Source organism: Drosophila suzukii, chromosome X, assembly GCF_043229965.1.
Source record: "Drosophila suzukii chromosome X, CBGP_Dsuzu_IsoJpt1.0, whole genome shotgun sequence".
NCBI classification, from domain to species: Eukaryota; Metazoa; Arthropoda; class Insecta; order Diptera; family Drosophilidae; genus Drosophila; species Drosophila suzukii.
Window position 1 is genome coordinate 3,291,290 of NC_092084.1, and position 18,422 is coordinate 3,309,711.

The following is an 18,422-nucleotide window of genomic DNA, read 5'->3' on the forward strand; positions in this document are numbered from 1 at the left end:
TGGTTGCTCATCTCTAGTCTGCGTTTGGCTCACAACTAACGGCTCATTCCCATGGAGATCAGTTCCTATTGGTCAGTGGGCGGAGGGGAAATATGTAAAGGGCCGCCATCTTGAAAATAAACAGCTGTTTAAGTTCACTTTTGGCTACCAGCTGCCACTTGCTAAGTTTTCTGTTTGCCTGGTGTCTGAGAGCCACAAATCCAGCATTTTGACCAAAAAAATGTTACGAAGCCCTTCAATATGTTTAAGTAAATTAGCGATTTTTCAATTTCAAACACCAGGTGAACAGGAAAATTCGTAGGTGACCAACGATTAGTTTTTAAGGCTTGACTAGAGGTGTGCCACTTCTAAAAATTGAAGGCCTTTTGTTGCCGACCAAGCGATTGCGCACCTCTAGTCTCCTTATACTAAACTAACGGTGTCCTTCCATTAAAAAAATGTTAGCGCCCAGCAGCCACCTACTACAGATTATGTTGGCCTGGTGCGTAAGATCAAGAAATTAAATTTCAGACCTCATTGAAATGTCAATTTATAGAAATCATAAAATCAATATACCTCATTTGCTCGTCGAGAAATTGGTCAAATTGCTTGGTTTCTTAATTTCAGACACCAGGCGAACATAAACGTTTAGTAGGTGTAAAACGATCAGCTGATTAGCTTATTCCAAGCTTACTTAGAGATGCCCTAGTGATTTCTTCCTTTTGGCGCGGCCTAAGAAAATACATAGGACTTCACTGTTACTTCGTGCTTATAGTGACAAGCTCGTGACAAGATCGCGACAAGCCCGTGACATGCTCCTGACACGGCCATGGTTGCTCATCTCTGGTCTGCCTTTGTCTCGCAACTAACGGTTCTTTCCCATGAAGATCAATTCCTATTGGTCAATGGGGGGTGGGGAAATATGTACGGGGCCGCCATCTTGAAAATGAACAGTTATTTAAGTTCACTTTTAGCCACCAGCTGTCACTTGCTATGATTTCTGTTTGCCTGGTGTCTGACTGAAAAAATGTTACGAAGCCCTTCATTTTTTTGACGAAAAAAAAGTTTATTTTAAGCCGTTTTTCAGTCGTAACTTAGTCAAATCTAGGCGCACAACAAAAAGACCGACTGTTTTGAGCAGCTTACAATCTATGCTAACGATCCTTATCGCTTTTAGGAAAACTTATTTTTGGACCAATTTTCGCATTTTTTGTAAGGGGTTGTATCATCTATTTTTTTCGAAAATTTTTCAAAAATTAAAGTTTGAAGATTTAAACGCCAATCGATTGGGAATTTAATTACGAGCTGAACGGGGTATCACATTCCTTAATCTGACTTCATTTCGAAATTTGTCGACGAAAAAACTGATCTTTTTTGGGCAAAAATAGGGACTAGCATTTTTTTGACGAAAAATACGTTTTTTAAAGCCGTTTTTCAGTCGTAATTTAGTTAAATCAAGGCTCTCAACAAAAAGACCGCCTGTTATGAGCAGCTAACAACCAAGGCTGTCGATCCCTATCACTTTTCGGGAAATTTATTTTTTGACGAATTTTCGCATTTTTTTCTAAGGGGTTGTATCATCTTTTTTTTCGAAAAATTTTCAAAAATTTAGTTTTTTGGATTTAAATGCCAATCGATTGGGAATTTAATTACGAGCTCAACGAGGTATGGCATTCTATATTCCGACCTTATTTTGCAAAATGATCGACAAAACACTTAGATTTTTTGGGCCGAAAAATAGGTGGTTGGATTTTAGACCAAAAAATACACATTTTTTTGCGGTTTTTCAATCGTAACTTGGTCAAAACGAGGCGTACAGCTAAAATGTTCAAAAATTAAAGACTCCAGGTTTTAATTTAAGTGATTCCTATCCGTAACGTTCTTTTCATATATGTATCTTGAATGTCCGGAAGTACACTTCCATATAAAGAGGCTTACGTATGCCCTGGCTAACAACCGGCAGTGGTGCATTGGCGGTGGTGCTGGCCGTGGTGGTGGTGCTCTTTAGTGGTTGCGGTGCAGCAGGGGGCAACGCCAGTTCGTATTCCTCTCGCGGACGCACTTGCTCCGGGATCTGGTTGAAGCGGCTGGTGTGAATGCTCGACTTGGCCACTTGGTCCTCATCGTCGTCGTTCAAATACAGAGTGGTGGTGGTTTCCAGGCCAGAATTTGGTGGGTTGGTGGTGCGAGCGGATGGCGGTGTGGTGGATATCAAGGTAAGACGACGCTTAAAAAGCGGGTTCTGGGTTCTTGGCACATCGGTGGCTGAGGGAAAAGAAGCAGTGTATTCCATAAGACATCAAAATAATACATTTAATTATCTAAAGTGACCATTAAGAAAGGCAAGATATGACATTATTATTTTTAAATTGTGGTTCTTAGTTAGTTATTTTTTACGGGTTCTCCCAAGGTTTGTCAAACACATAATTTCCATATTTATTGTGGGATTGTCACTGGTCACTTTAATTTGTAGTTTGAATTAAATTTCACGTGAATAGAAAATGCTTTCTTATGTCTTTCTCATTTTTGCTTTACTTAACATAAAGTTTTGGAAATAAAAAGCCATAAAACCCTTAAGAGAGAGTTGTAGGCAATACGTGCACAGCGAGAAATAGTTTACTGTCTGCCTTTTTTTATATTTTGCAATGCTGTACTTTTTTCCCAGTGTACTTACCACTCTCGTCGCCGTTGGCCGCCGGTGCGAAGGTTGTCAGTCGACGCGTTTGAAATTGGCGACGCAGCGCGAAGCTGGCGGGCTGAAACTTGTGTTGCTTTTGTGTGATGTCATTGCTGCTGATGTTGCTGCTGCTGCTGCTGATGTTGCTAGTTGCTGGCGTCAGTGTTGCTGCCTCGCCGGATGCGGCCGCTGCTGCTCCGCTCTTGGCTTTCAGCTTGTTCAGGTAGATGTTGCTGCTGGTTCTGCCGCCAGCAGCAGATGTTGCTGCTGGGAAGGCTGTTGTTGCTGCTGCTGCTGCGGTTGTTGTTGCTGCTGCTGCCGAGGGTCTGCTGCGCAGTCGGTTGTATTTGGAGGTCGTTGGTGGTTCTGCTGGCTGCTGCGTGGTGGTTTCCACCGCCGCCGACGTCGGTGAGTTGATAATCCGCCGGCGGACACTCAACACCGGTCGCCGCGAAACGCTGCCAGTCGCTGGTTGTCGCAGCTGCCAGTCGGTAGTTGATAGTCGGTATTTTCGCGGAACATGAAATTATATAAAACACACACTCAATTTAGCATAAAGTGAATTTTTCGAATTTTGATCATTTTGATCTCTTTTGCAACTCGCTGTGTGGTGTTTGCTTTCTTATTTGTTTTTTTCGTGCGTTTTCCTGGCGGTGTGCAGTCAACAACAATTCAAAAGCGCGCTACATGCTGGACTATAAACAATAATAAATCATATTAATAAATTACAGAATTAGTTTAAAAAGCCATAAAAGAAATCTACCATAAGCCTTAAATAAATTAGTAGGGTTTTTGTGTTGTGTTTCTTTGTGGGTTGGGGATTGGGAATTGGAAATGGAAAGGAAAGTAAAGGAAAGGAAACCCTTCTACAGGTACTTTCTCTCGCCATCTCTACAAGATCAAGTTGACCGCAAAGTGGAGCAACAACCGCAAAAATGCAGTCAGGCATTTTAATTGAAGGACGTTCGAGTGCAAAATAAATAAAAACACACAGGCATAACAAGTTATTTGCTCGGCTATTATTTTGTGCTAGTTTTGCTTTGTCCACCAATGTTGTTGACATTGAAACCAGCAAAACAGGCCAACTTATATTGGAATTTATTGTAATTATACTAAATTGAGCTTCTATAGCTAACGCTTTTCTAAGATTCTTGAGCTCAGTTTGCAGTATAAACTATTTTCAGGTAACAACTTTAATAGCTTTCCCTAAACCTTAAAATTCGAAACTGCAATTTGGTTGATTACAACTTTCTTCCTCACATTCTTTAGCTTAATTTTTAAAAGTAAATAATGAAAAAATAATGGCTTATTGTTTGAAAAAAATCCTATGTATGTTAACTTAACCCTGTACTGTATTAAAAATGCTGAGAGAGAGTTGCTGGCGAGGAGACTTTTGGTGTCAATGTCGCACACATCTTCAAGACAATGAATGGGCCGGAAAAATACGCATCAGATGAAGCGTTTGCATAACGCCGATGGGCCTCTTCTTCGATTCGCAGATCGAAGCCTGTATTTCTGCCTGGTATTTGGATTTTTGGTATTTGGCAAGCCGATTCGACTGCATGCCAATGTGATTGCGTAATCTGAATCCCCAACATTCCCACTTGATTTTTTCCACTTTGGCAGATGCGCGGTTTGCTTGTCTTTTTGGTTTTTTGGTCACTGCAAACTGGTTGGGCTTTAATTAAATATTGTGCAAGCCAGTTGGTCAGCTCGAAGACTAATGATGCGTGCAGGGCGTCGTCTGCCGGATTTTCTGGCTTCTCAATGGGATTATTGTGAAAGTGGCAAAACAAAAGACTTAAGACACGAACGCCAGGGAAAGCAGCTGCCGAGAAAAGGGTTTCAAGGCCAAATGAAAGAAAAGAGAAGGGTGACCATTCATTGGTAGTTGGAAAAAAAAATGGGTGACGCCCTTTGATAATTTTTAAATATTTAAGAGAACAATTAAAATCTAAATCTATTTATCTAAATTACAAAAGTAGTAGCAAAAAAAGATTTTAAAAAACCGAAACTGCTCTTTGAAATTGGTGAAATATTTAAAAATAACAACCTGCTTAGAGCTTTGTAAAAATCTTTTAATTAAATTTTAAATTTGTAATGATTTTTTAGCTTCAAAAGCACAAAAGCAAATGAAAAATTGTAATGGTTATATTTTCTTTAAAGTGGCATCGCGTATCCACTCCTATATGATATCATTGCGGCCGTTTTGGTAACCTCTTTTTCTGTGTAAACACTCCCCATTATTTGCTTTTTGTACGTACACACGTACTCTTCAACAAACTGATGATGACAAAGCCTGTTACCCCGAGTGCAACACCTTTGATCTTCTTTAATGCCTTCTTTTTATTGTTTGCTTTGTGCGGCTTTGGCTTTGGCTTTTTATTATTTTCAAATGGGATTTTTCATTTCATGGGCACTTTGAAAGGAAAAATCTCCGAGCCCGAGCCCACTTCAAAAAAAAAAGCTGTGTTAAACCGTTAACGACTTTTTGTCAACCTGATTTTTGGTGTCGCCTGTCAGTTTGTCGTGTTTGTTATGCGGCGCGTGATTTGACTTTTGGCAATTATCGTTTCGAGGAGACTAGCTAGCTGGCTATTATGAAACATGTCTCGTCTGCAAAGGCCCTCTCTCTCAGCAATTTGCAAATTGTTTTAGCTGAGCTCGTTTCAATTTTTTATTTTTTGTTTATTGCTTTTTTTCGCTGATTTTCCCGCTGACTTTGCACATCTTGCGGACTCATCGAAAGTTGAAACCGATTATCCAGACAGGCTCATATACAGACACACAGTGCATGTGTACTTATGAATAGGCATGTGGCAATAACCACTCCATACAAAAACTAAAAAATAGCCAAGCTGACATTTAACGGAAAACATGGAAAAGAAGCCCAGACTAATGACTAAGCAAATAGCAAGCAATTCTACAAGTGACATTTAAAAGAGCATCGAAAAGCAAATGGAGGGGGAAATAAATGTATTTATAATTGCCCAAGACGTGCAGAAGAATTTTTTTCCATTGAACAATCATTTTGTGTAACCTTTGAAATTTAAGAAAAATATTTACGAGTACTTATTGTAGTTCGCATACAATTAGAGAAATATTATCAAGACCTAAGAAAATTATCTATGAATTGCCTGGAAACTACTTGGAAAACCCTTAGATATAATTTTAACTGTACTTTAACGATCTTTAGGTGTCTATAAAAATATTAACAAAATAAACAAAATTTATATTTACATTTTTAGTATTTATAAGACCTAACTACTACCCTTTGATAACTACATTTTTTAATATTTCCCAAACCAATTCTATAAATATAAGCCTAACGAATGTACTGAAAAGAAGAAAATATAAGTTTATAAAATAAAACTTAATCGATTTCTGTACAAGACTATCCCAATTCGTTTTCCTATATGTAATATTTTATACATTTCAAGTTTCAGGGGGTTAGGGTGGGAGAGTTTTTCGTGTTCTGTTGTGGCAATAATAATATGTATAGTTTGTTTCTTTTTGTTCATTATTTTATTGTTGTGCATAAATATTTTACAACTAAAGCTAGACTTAAAGTATTTCGGGTAGAGAGGAAAAGAGTGAAAAAAAATTATTAGAAAAGAGAAAGAATTAAGAGAGAACTGCGCCTGGTAAAAGCCATTAAGAGTTACTTCAAGTTGATCAAGATTGTATCCACTGAGGGTCGTTGTTTGTCTAGAATTCTATATGTATTTCTAGAAATACTATTTTTGAACCAAGGAAAGACTTTTCGCATCTGCATGTGTGAACGAATGTGTGTGAGTGGATGTACATGTGTGGGTGTTGTTGTGGTTGTTGTTTAGGTATGGCAGCTCGAAGAATACGAATTGTTTAAATAATTTACATAGCAAAAAAAAAGTATATATATATAGTAGAAGTATTCAAATTAAAAGCAGCAGCACTGGGAAATTTGGAAAGAGTATTTAAGCAGCCGAAATGGTTGTTTACTTAATTTGATTTATGCCGTGGTTGTTGTTAGGCCAAAGCAACGCAGCCAATTATCTAAGGTTTTGGCAACAAAAGGGTTAAGCTCGCAGAAGATGCTCTTCTCTGGATAAGGGCTAAGACTAGAAATAACTAACTACGCTGATTTTCTCTGGATTTTTGTATGTTTCTTATTTTTGTTTTTGTGACCTATTCCGGCAACACTGTGGTGGTGTCGTCAAGTGACGCCTCCACCGTGTTTGGCGACTCTGTGGTTGTTGTTGTTGTCGACGTCTTTTTGTTGCGCAGGCGACGGCCACGCCCCTTGCGCCCCATCTTTTTGCGATGCACCACATGCGTCTCGGAACTAAAGCTAACTGCCTCGCTAACTTTGCTGCCCACAGTTGTGGTGCTATTGGCGCTATTATTGGTGGTTGTTGTTTGTGTGCTCAGATTGATGTTGCCACCAATAGCCCCACCAATTGGGCCCATTGCGGTTGTTGTTTGCGTATTTTCTGGACTGTTTTGGGTGACTGTTTGTGGGTTCTGGTGGTGGTTGTTGCCACCAATAGCCTCACCAATTATGCCAATAGTGGTTGTTGTTTGTGTGTTCAGGTGGTGGTTGTTGCCAACAATAGCTTCGGAACTAATAGCGCCACTGCTAACCTCACTGGTTGTTGTGCTCGTTGTTTGAGTATTTTCTTGGTGGTTGTTGTCAACGGTGGTTGTTGTTCCACTGCTAATTGTGCTTGTAGTTTGAGTATTATTTTGTTGGTTGTCATTGTCTGAAGTGGTTGTTGTTGTTTGTGTGCTTAGACCGTGCTGACCCATAATAACAGCACCAATTGGCATGGCAAGTGTAGTTTGTGTATTAAGCTGTGGCTCTGTGGCCGTGTCAATGCCGAAGATTGTGGTTTCTTCAGCCACCTGATCGTCTACTGGCCTAGTGGTTGTTGTTTGCATAACTGATTCAATGCTCGCGCTAATAGTACCATTGACGGCTTGATTTTGGGTGTTAGGTGTAAGTGTGTTGGATTCTGGAGCACCACTGCTGATGGGAGCCTGCACTACCAGCGGCTGGCGCACAGAGAAGGCCGAATTCGAGTCGCTGGCGGCATGGGGCGACACGGTGGTTTTGCTGCCCTCGGCCAGCGACTTTTGCACCTTGCTGAGTATCACCTGATCGAGATTGGCTATCGAAATAACCAGGGGCGAGGACTCATTGGACTCGGGTCGTAGGAGGGGTACAATGGGTCTTACGTAAGTGGGTGCCGCTGTGGTGGTCTCCCCGGTTTCGGTGGCCGAGGCACTGCTACTGCTAATGGTGGTGCTCTCCTCCGTCTCCGTTTCGGCGATAATGCTATTGCTGCTCAGTTGCTTGCCCTTGCGGGCTGAATCGAAGAGTCCCTCCAGCGAGATGGTCGAGGTCTCCAAGGCGCCAGTTAGGACTTCGGGTACCAAAGACTTGCCATTGCGATCGGTGTCGGTGCCTCCTTCGGTTTCCGGCAGAGAATTCCTCACCGGCGCCGAGGCGGGACTCTGAGCTCCCGAAAAGGTGGGTTCGGTGGGCGTATAGTCCGCCACTGTGCTGTGCCCATCGTTGATCTGAATATCACTGCCATCCACCAGATGGACATACTTGACCACACTGATCTCGCCCAGCTGCTCCACGTGGGGCAGGGACTCCACGCGCAGTGTGCCAAAGTCATGATTGGCCTTCGATTTCCTCTGGGCAGCCTTGGCCTGCTTGGAATTAATTTCGACAATGCGATTGATCTCAATCAACTTGTGCTTGGGCACCACCTCCGTCTGTATGGTGGGATGGAGACGGGCCTGGGTCGGCCTTCTTGTCGTCGGCTCCTCTTCTGGGCCCTCGCCCTCGAGCAGGGTGAACACATGCAGCAAGGTGGTGGCCGGCGGTGGTGCTTGAGTGGTGCTCGAGAGGGATTGATCCTGTGAATTGATGGAAGTGGCTTCATTAGCATTGGTCGCTGTTTCAGTTTCGGTTACAGTTTCTGTATCAGTTTCGGTTTCAGTTTCTGGTGGCGTGTCTGTGGTGGTGGCTGTGTCTGACTGTGTGCTGGGTGGTGCTGGTGGTGGTGGTGATGGTGGTGTACTGGGTGTGGTGGTCACAAAGCCCTGCTCCAGCTGCTGCTGCTCCTCGGTGGTTTCTTCTTCCACCGCCACCTCCGTTCCGGTTTCCACCTCTGCTCCCGTTTCCGTTTCCGTTTCAGATTCCACCTTGACCACCTTGGGCTTTAGGGCAGGATGCTTCTTGCTGTGCTTGTCAAAGATCTTCTTGTTCCTCGCATTCAGTGCATCGATATTCAATTCTTCGATCAGAGAATTCTCGCTGGCCGTCTCCGCGGCCTCCGTGGATGGACCCGTGTACTTCCGCTCGTAACTCCTGTTGTTGCTGGGTATAAATGGCGCCGGTTTCAGTGGTGTTAGCGGTGTGGTGCGCTCATAATCGCTGGCCACCGGTTTCAAGGTCAAGTTCGGTGAGGCCACTCCCGGTGGTCGGTTGACGACTCGGGGTCGCTTTGTGGTGCCAAAGCGGTTAGCCGGTGTGCTATTCGCGTTGGCCGAGCTGGATGGACGATTGCGGGGATTAAAGGGTACATTTCCGGATGCTGTGGGTGGTGACCCACTTCCGGTGGCTCCGAATGTGGGACGGCTGCCAGGCAATACTCGGTTATCCTTAGGTTTGTAAGGAGAATTGAACTTGGGCTTGTCTTGGCCGTTATCCTCTTGTGGATTTTCCTCACCAACCGCTGCTTTCTTCTTCTCTTCCTCGTCTTCGTCTTCATCCTCCTCTTCATCGCCTTCCTCCTCGGAATCCTCCTCCTCGTCCTCCTCCTCGCTGTCTTCTGCCTCATTTTCCTGCTGTGGCTTGGTTCTATCCAAAACTGGTCGCGTCTTGGGTACAAAAGGTCTGCGCAAAGTGGTGCCAAACTGATTCTTCAGCGGTTGCTCATGGCGAACATCCACCTCCTCATCGTCCTCATTGTTTCCCTGGGACTTAAAGCGATCGGCTCCCGGTAATCTGGAGCCTCGAGGATCGCTTCTCACAAAACCCTCGCCGCGATTGCGGACACTCGAGTTGAAGGGATCAAATCGGCCGTTCTTCTTGCGCACAAATTTCACCGTGGGTCGGGTGGTGCTGAATGCCAGTGGGGCCTTGGTGGTGCCACCGCCGCTGGCCGAGGGTGGCGTATAGGGTCTACGGGCAACCAGTTTGCGTTTAAAGAACGGTCTGGCCGAGGAAACTGATGAAGACTCGTCATCAGCGGAAGATTCTTCTCTTTGGCGAGTGCTAGTGGTGCTGGTTGTGCCTTTCTCGGCCAGCAGTTTCTTTAGACGGTCGTTAATCACGCCCTGTTCTCCCTCTCCCCTTGCTTGCTCTGCCTTCACTTTGTCTCTCAACTTCTGCAAGTCCGACACATCCTGATCGTCCTTTTGACCCAATGTCTTGAATCGATTGCTGATTACTCCATCCTGGGGCTCACCTCGTGCTTGCTGCTCCTTGATGCGCTGGCGGAGATTCACTAGATCATTATCCTGATCAGCGAATCTGGTGTGGCTGGGAACGAAAGGTTTACGGGTGGGTTCTTCGGAATTATCCACACTAGACTCGGTACTTGAGTCCACTGGCCTCAATTTGCGGACAATCTTGCGGAAACGCTTGTTGCCAGTGGTGCTTGTGGTGTTGTTGTTGTTGCTGGTGGTGCTTTGGCTTAATGTTGTTGGTGTGGCTGTGGTGGTGTCTGGGTTAGTGTCAGTGGCGCTATTAGTGGAGCTATCTACAGTGGTACTATTGCTATTGCTATTCAAGGGTCTGCGGAATTTAAGCACACGTATGCGCTTTGGTGTTGGTCTGCTGGTGGTGGTGGTTGTTGCTGTGGTTGCATTGGAGTCTTCTTCCTCCTTCTCCTCTTCTTCATCTTTGTGGGCATCCCCCTTAGTCTCGGTCTCATCAGTCTGCTCATCGACTAGGGTTAGTTTAGTTACCTGGGCACGCTGACGGCCCCCAAAGGCCAATCTTCTGGCGGTGGTTGTTGTTTGGGGTTGTTGTGTTGTTGTGGTTGTTGGGGTGGTGTTGGTGGTGCTGCCTCTGGTGCGGCTCAATTGATAACGATTCTGAAAGCGTCGTGTGGAATTAACATCATTACCTAAGGCATTCAAACCAGCCCCACTCGTTTTCTCCTTCCCCTCATTCTCTAGACTAGCATCGTTATCATCATCGTTATCATTATCATTATCATTATCATCTTCAACATCATCGTTATCTGGACTAACTGGCTTAAGATTAGCTGTGACTGTGACTGGTTTGTTGTTGGTTGTGTAACTGTTTGACTTGAAACGATTAATATAATTGGCTACGGTGCTGTTACTACGTTGACTAGCTACATTCAGTGCGGTGCTACGGTTAGTAAGATTGTTAAAGTTAGTGGTGCCTCCCCCCAGAGTATTGCTGTGGTTTAGTGTGTGGTTACTGTTCGATACCTCGGCGGAGCTATCGTCATTATCATCATCGTTTTCTTCCTTTTCATTTTCACTGTCCGAGTCAGTTTTCGTAAGGGTGTTGCTATCTGTCTCTGTCGGTTTTTGGGTGGTTGTCCTGAGTGGTTGTCTTTGCCTATTGGCAAGCAGTTGACTAAGTCGCGAACGTGCGGTGGTGCTTGTGATTTGAGGATCTACGGATTCATCTTGTTCATTCTCCCCATCCACGTTTTCATCGTACTCCTCTTCGGGTTCTTCCACTTCTTCATCCTGATCATCATATCCCTCCGCTTTGTGGTACAGATTTCTATTGAGTGCCACTAGATTGCGTCTTGTGCTGGAGCTAAGTCTCGGTGGTGCTGCGGTGGTGCGACGAGCTGCAAAGCTGGGTGGTTTACGTGCTGGCACCACAGCTGCAGTCTCCTCCTCCTCTTCTTCTTCGGGTGTGCGTTCAAGTGCTCGATGGCGGTTTGTTTGAAGGAAGACGGCACGTGGCGGTGGCACCTGCGACACTTGCTCTTCATCCTCATCGTCGTCATCACTGTCATCGCCGTCATTTTCCCCACCGTCGGTAGTTGTTGCTCGCGGTGTTGTAAACCGATTACGTGAGCGGTTCAAGGCCGCATACGGACGACGTGTGCTTATCTCGTTGCCGTTCGTTGATCCCGTCGTAGTTGTTCTGATGGAAGTCGCATTAAATCGACGACGTGACAAAAGCGGTCGTCTTGTGGTTGTTGTTGACGCCGTAGATAGCTCGCCCTGATCTATTTCATTGTCGGCACTGGGATTTGCGGTTGTCGTTGTTGTTGGTTGTGAGACGGTCGCATTGAAGCGTCGGCGTATCAAAAGTTGCCGCCTTGGTGGAGTTGTAGTTGCCGCTTTTGGTGTTGAACTCTCCGTATCTTGTTGATCGATCTCATTCTCTAGATTTTCATCATCCACTGGGGAGGCCGTGGTGGTTGTTGTTATGGTGCTATTAAAACGGCGACGAATTACCAACTGACGACGTGTGGTAGAGCTTGTCGGAGAACTGGTCGTTGTTGTTGTTGTAGTTGTAGTGGATTCTGTAGAAGCTCCGCTTTCTAGCAGAGGGATTTCATTATCATCGTCTATTTGGGCTTCCAATTCGGGCTTTTCAGTGCTGTCGCCTGCCTCTTCGGGAGCTTTCTTCTCAACTTCTTCAGTTTCTTTAATTTCATCATCATCGTCTATGTGGGCTTCCAATTCGGGCTCTTCAGTGCTGTCGCCTTCCTCATCGGGAGCTTTCTTATCAACATCTTCAGTTTCTTTAATTTCAACCTTATTTTTCTCAATAGCATCGTTTACTTCACTTTGAGAACTTATAGTGGTTGACTCTTCATCTGCATTATCATTTTCACTTTTTTCCAACTCATTTTATCCTGGTTTTTCAGTGGTTGTTGAGGTTGCGGATGTCGTTGTCGTAATTCTGCGATTAATGCCCACATATGGTTGCCTTGTGCTTCTCGCGGTTGTGGGTGCTGCCTTGGTAGTTGAATCAGTGGCTGCCTCGGTTGTTGTGGTAGTAGTTCCCCTGCCTCTCAATCTGTTAAAGCCGGCATAGGTGCGCCTTGTCGTTGATTCCACCTTTAACTCTTTCTCGTTGTCGTTGTCTGAAACAAATGCAACTAGGTAAAATTAATTTTGAATAAGACCTTTCACAAAACAGTTTCAATTGAAATAAACAAATTTTTACTTTTGAAAATGTTTTAGAAATACTTGAACAACTTACCAGTATTAAAAGAATCGGAATCCACCACTGCATTCACGGGTCTTCTGGGGGTGAAAACTCTTCTAGTCGGGAACTTTTTGAAGCTATTGGATGGTAATTCAGTAGTTGAACTGGCCACTAGGGATTCTTCTTCATCGTCCTCTTCGCTATTTTCCTTAGGTGATGGTGTGGGTGTCGTTGAGCGAACACGGAAGCGCTGCGGAACGCTGTAGCTTCTTCTGGTTGTTGTATCTTGTGGTTCATTTGGGGTCTTCTCCTGCAATCTGGTGGACAGGGTCAAGCGGGTGCGGTTTAGTCTGGTGTAGGTGCGTAAAGCCCTCGCGTCGTCTTCGCTTCTTTCCTTTTCTTCTAGGAGAGAAAAGCTCACAATCTTGGAGGTCTCGTTGCTTGAGTCTGGTGCTAGTGGTATCGTTTTAAAGGTCTTGCCCTGTCTCTGGGACTTTGTTCTTCCTTCTTTACCGTCATCATCATCTTCATCCTCATCGATTTCAGCAGTTATCTCATCATCATCAAGGGTTTCCTCTCCTGATCCGACCAACTTTGCCCCCGGGTGACCTAATTTGACCCGGGGGTTTTCAATAAAAAATGACCGAGTTCGGCATTAATTTCCTTGGCCTGTTCCATCGCCAGGCGATGGTCATCGCTTTCTCCCTCATCGCCTAGGGAATTGCTTGGGGTTTCATTTTCACTCACATTGAAAACATCATGGATTTGCTGTTTAATGTTCACAGTTACACTGTCAATGTCTGGTGGTGCGGAAGACTTGTCTATGTACGTAATCGGCGAATCCTTCACGTACTGATAGTACTTTCTTCTATGGTAAATCGGTAAGGAAAGCTTATCATCGCCCTCATCCTCGGACGTTTCACTTCCCTTGGTGATAGTTTGGCTTTCCAATTTATTCTCTGTCTGCAAACGGTTTATGGCGTTGCTAAGCTGCACTTTAAGATCGCTTAAATCTTCTTCGGTGGTGGTTAAGGTCGCTTCTGTGGTGGTTGTTGTCGTAGTGGTGCTGGTTTTGAGGCGATTTACAAACTGTTGCTTGGCCGCCGTCAACTGATCTTCTGTAGAGTCATCTTCAACGGGAACTGGTGTAGTTGTCGTTGTGCTCACGGGTCTTCTGTGGGCGAGAACTCTTCTGGTGGTGCCTTCCGTGGAAGTAGAGGTGGCCTCCTCTGTGGACTCATCTTCTTTTGAAACGGCAGTAGTGGTTGTGCTCACGGGTCTTTTGAATGCAAGAATTCTTCTGGTGGTGGCTTCAACGGAGGCAGAGGTTGCTTCCTCTGTAGACTCGTCTTCTACTGAAGCTGCAGTGGTTGTTGTGCTCACGGGTCTTCTGAACGAAATAACTCTTTTAGTCGTGGCTTCTTCAGAGGCAAGGGTTGTTTCCTCCGTGGACTTATCTTCAACTGGAGCCGCAGTTGTTGTTGTGCTCACAGGTCTTCTGTAGGCGAGAACTCTTCTTGTGGTGGATTCTGATGAGGGGGATGGTTCTGTGGAGGTAGTTGTAGGTTCTTCAGTTGTTGTGCTGGCTTTCGAGGGTCGCTTAAAGGCGAAGCTAGCCCTGCGAGTACTGGCTTCGATTTCGTTTGGTATTTCAGTGGTTGTTGTTGTAGTCGTCGTACTACCTCTAGTCGGTCTGGTTCTTCGGATTATAGTCCTGGCTGTGGTGCTTGCACGTGGTGTCTCCTCCACATCGTTACCAGCTTCGTGACCCGCTTCGTACTCGAATTCTTCAACCTCTTCGTGCTCGATGGTTTCCTTGGGCTTTTTGAGAAGACGTCTTCTCGTTTTGGTCACCGTCGTCTCGGTTTGGGCTTGCTTTTTGCGGTTGCTACGGGAGGCAAAGTCCAGGGCGAGCAGGGAAGAAAGATCATTGCTCTCAAAGCGGACGGATCCTCGATTGCGGGTCACAGTGCGTGGGGTGGTGCTGGGCGGTGGTGGGTGGGTTTTTTCTTCGACAATGTACTCATACTCCGCGGGTTTCTCCTCCACGGTTTTGGTGTGGATGCGCTTCACAACCTTTTGCCCTGCGTCCAGGGTGCGCACATAGGTAGTGCGAGTACGAGTGATCCCATTTCCTAAGCTCTCTGTTTTAGTGGTTGTGCGGTTACGAACGGCATTCAACGAAGTGCGACCATTGCTAGGCCTCTCCACAGTTTGCGGTTCTTGTTGCTCCGATGTATCTTCCTCGGAAGAAGACGAATGACCACTAGGTGCTTCTGTGCTCGTGGTGCCGTGGTTATTTCTGGCTCTTTTGTTGGCATCTGCCGCTAGAAGAGAGGAGAGGTCTCCCTCTTTGCGTGGCCTAAAACTGCCTCTGACTATGACTCGTCTTCGTGGCAGGGCAGTGGTTGTCTCGTTTTCAGCCTCCTTAGCCGCATCCGTGGTGGTTGTTGTTGTGGTGCCATCTGTGGTGCTGCTAGTGCGGATGAAGCTACGCCTGGTGGAGCTGCTCACGTCGATTTCTTCTGTAGTTGTTGTGGTTGTGGCTTCTGTGGTAGTCGGCGTCTGCTTGCGGAAAAGCGAACGACGAGTGGTGGTTGCATCTGCTTCAACCTCATCGCCAATGGAACTGCTATCGATTTCTTCAGTAGAAGTGTTGCTTCGGGCATCAGTGGTGCTGCTAGGAGCCTCAGTGGTGCTGGTTTTGAAGAAGGAACGACGCGTGGGACCTTCGGTGGTTGTCTCGACTTCACTTTCTGGTTCAGTGGGATTACTGGGTCCTTCGGTGGTGCTGCTAGTTGCCGCAGTGGTGCTAGTTCTGAAGAAAGAACGACGCGTTGGACCTTCGGTGGTTGTCTGGACTTCGCTTTCTGCATCAGCAGAGCTACTAGATGCCTCTGTGGTGCTGGTTCTGTAGAAACCGCGTCGTTTTGGACCTTCTGTGGTTGTCTGGACTTCACTTTCTAAATCAGACAAGCTGCTAAATGCTTCGGTAGTGCTGGTTCTGTAAAAACCGCGTCGTCTTAATCCTTCAGTGGTGGTCTGGACTTCGCCTTCTGGTTCCGTGGTGCTGGTTCTGGTCCGCACGATAACACGGCGTCTAGGACTTGCGGTTGAAGTGGATTCTTCTTTTGGCGCAGCTTCAGGTGTGGTTGAGCTAGAGCGGTTGAAAGCACGTCGAGTAGGTTTTTCTGTAGTTGTAGTCGTTTCTTCTTGGGGAAGCTCTGTGGTGATAGTGCTGCTACTGTTCTCTGCTAACTCTGTACTACTTGCAGGTGATTCACTGGAGTTTTCGTTGATACTAGAGGCTTCTTTTTCAATAGCTTCCAAATTTAATTCAGTGGTGCTGCTGTTGAAGTCTTCAGATTGTGTAATTGTGCTGCTAACTGGAGCTTCGGAAGAGCTGATTTCAGTCGATGATTCTTCGTTGTTGCTCTTGGAAATTGCCTGCTTGATAGTTTCAATGTTTAAAGCTCCTTTAATCACTGTATCAACGGAGCTCGTTTCGGTAGTGCTGCTGATAATTTCTTCAGCGGTGCTAACCATTGCTTCAGAAGAGCTGCTCACATCTGAAGCTTCTGCGGGCAGAGTGGTAATCTCCAGTTGTGGTGGTGCTGCTTCTGTGACAATTTCGGGAGACTCCTGTTCGGTAGCCGTGTTACTATCATCCGTATTGAGACTTCCAGCGGGCGCCTTGGTCTCTCCTCGCTTTTCATCATCGATTATCTCAGCAGCAACATTTTCATCTTCGGTGGTGCTCTCGACGATTTGTCCTCCTCTGCTTATTGGTTGGTGTGGCTGAGTGGGTTTGACCGCATCACCGAGATTCCTTACGAAACTGGAACTCCGCCCTGCGGTGAGATGGGCCCCACCTTCGGAGTCGCGAGTGATGGCTTTGTAGTGGATTTGAGAGTCATCTGTGGTGGCCTTGGTAGCGGAGCGTTGGATGCTCTGGTAACTGCGGGAGCCATGAGATGTCGTTTGTGTGGCCACCTCGAGGGCCACCTCAGACTCGTCTTCGGCGGAATTTAGGCGACGACTGCGGAACTTGGTGGTCGGTTGTAGATCCTCTTTCACAATTGCTTCGTTGTTCAACTGCTTGCCGGCAAAGCGTCGGGAGTCCTTGTCGTCGCCCGCTAAAGAATTGGGAACCACTGTACGCTGCGATGTCGGACGTCGCACCCCGCGCCAAGTGTACTTGACGTGCTGCTGAGTTGTACTGGGTGGGGCATCGGTATCGATGTGGTTTTGGGATTGACTTAAACTAGAGCTAACTACTTCATGCCTTAAGCTATCATTGCCACCGTTACCATCTACTTCTACTTGGGACTCTTGGTGGTGCAGTGAGGAGGTTTTTGTTCGTGAGTTGGAGATTGCTGTTGCTGTTGGAAGACTGGCACTCACCTTGGGCCTATCCCCTGCAGATAGTCGTGTCTTCTTCACTACTTGCGCAACTGCATCGGTTTCGTTATCGTTATTATCGGTATTGTTATCGTTATTATCGGTTTGGGAAATTGTGGTGGTAGTGGTAGTGCTGGCTGTGGGTCGTGTGCGACGTCGGGGATAACCAAAGGGTCGGGGACTAGAAAGGTTTGGTTCGGTGGTTGTTGTTTGGGTCTGTTCTGGTTGGGGTTGCCTTCTGCCCGGGTTGGTTCTAATGCTATTTAAACTACTCAAACCGTTTACAGGACTAGCATCGTTCGCGGCTTCTGCATTGTTGTTGTTGTTGGTGGTGGTTGTTGTTGTTGTGGTTATACGTCGACGGTTGGTGGTCGCATACTTGTATTGGGTCTTGGGTTTTGTTACCTCGCTGTCCTCGTCCACGTTGTTTACGTCATTCAGTTCGTTGTTGCCCGTGGTGGTTGTTGTTTTCGGTGTGGTTGTTGTGCTGGCCAGTTCGGATTCCGTTGTCGTTGTGGTTGAGGTGGTCGTTGTCGGTGTAGTTGTCTCTATGTCGGGATTGGGAGGAAGTTGGGTGGGTGAGGTTTCGCTCAGCTCGGTGGCTAGCAGGGAGTCTGAGTTTATGCCATCAGAGGTGGTTGTTGTGGGGACAGTGGAGGCTACAATTGGTGTGGGTGTAGTGGTGGTGATATGCAGGTTATTAGTTATGGATGTGATGGTGGTTGAGGTGCTTTCATTTGGTTCAGTGGTTTCGTTAGTTGTGGTGGAAGTGGTTTCGGATTGGGCGGTGGTGCTGGGTGTTGCTGTGTTGTTCTCTTCTGTTGGTATTAGGTTATTCAGTTTCGCATTGTTGTTGTTATTGCTGCTGTTGTAGTGGTTGTTGTAGTTGTTGTTGGTGGTGGTGCTGGCCTTGGCAGTCTCAGTGCCGGCGGTTGTTGTTGTAGTTTCTGGTGTTGCTGTTGTGGTGGTGGTTGTTCTGCGGCCGATGCTCGCATATTTACGTGTGTTTGTGGTTTGTTTGCTCTGTACCGTAACAATTTCCTTTTGCTCGTCATCGTACTCTTCTTCTTCGTCCTCCGTGGGATCTTCGGCATCCTCGGCAGTCGCACTCTTGGTGGGTCGCGTACGCTCAAAGTACTTGTAACTAGTAAAAGGAAAAATTTTTGTTTAATCAAAACAACCATGGATATGTAATTAAAACCCCATGAA

The 18,422-nt window shown here is 45.9% G+C and overlaps 1 protein-coding gene across 1 annotated transcript in view; it reads right to left on the reverse strand.

Annotated features, from left to right (window-relative positions):
* Cht6 (Chitinase 6) overlaps positions 1–18,422 on the reverse strand; it is a 38,529-nt gene that overhangs the window by 1,273 nt on the left and 18,834 nt on the right. Inside the window, 6 exon segments of the mRNA XM_070997695.1 lie at positions 1,918–2,244; positions 2,654–3,137; positions 7,874–12,747; positions 12,867–13,312; positions 13,426–15,775; positions 15,866–18,357. Of these exon segments, the coding sequence (XP_070853796.1) occupies positions 1,918–2,244; positions 2,654–3,137; positions 7,874–12,747; positions 12,867–13,312; positions 13,426–15,775; positions 15,866–18,357 (10,973 nt within the window).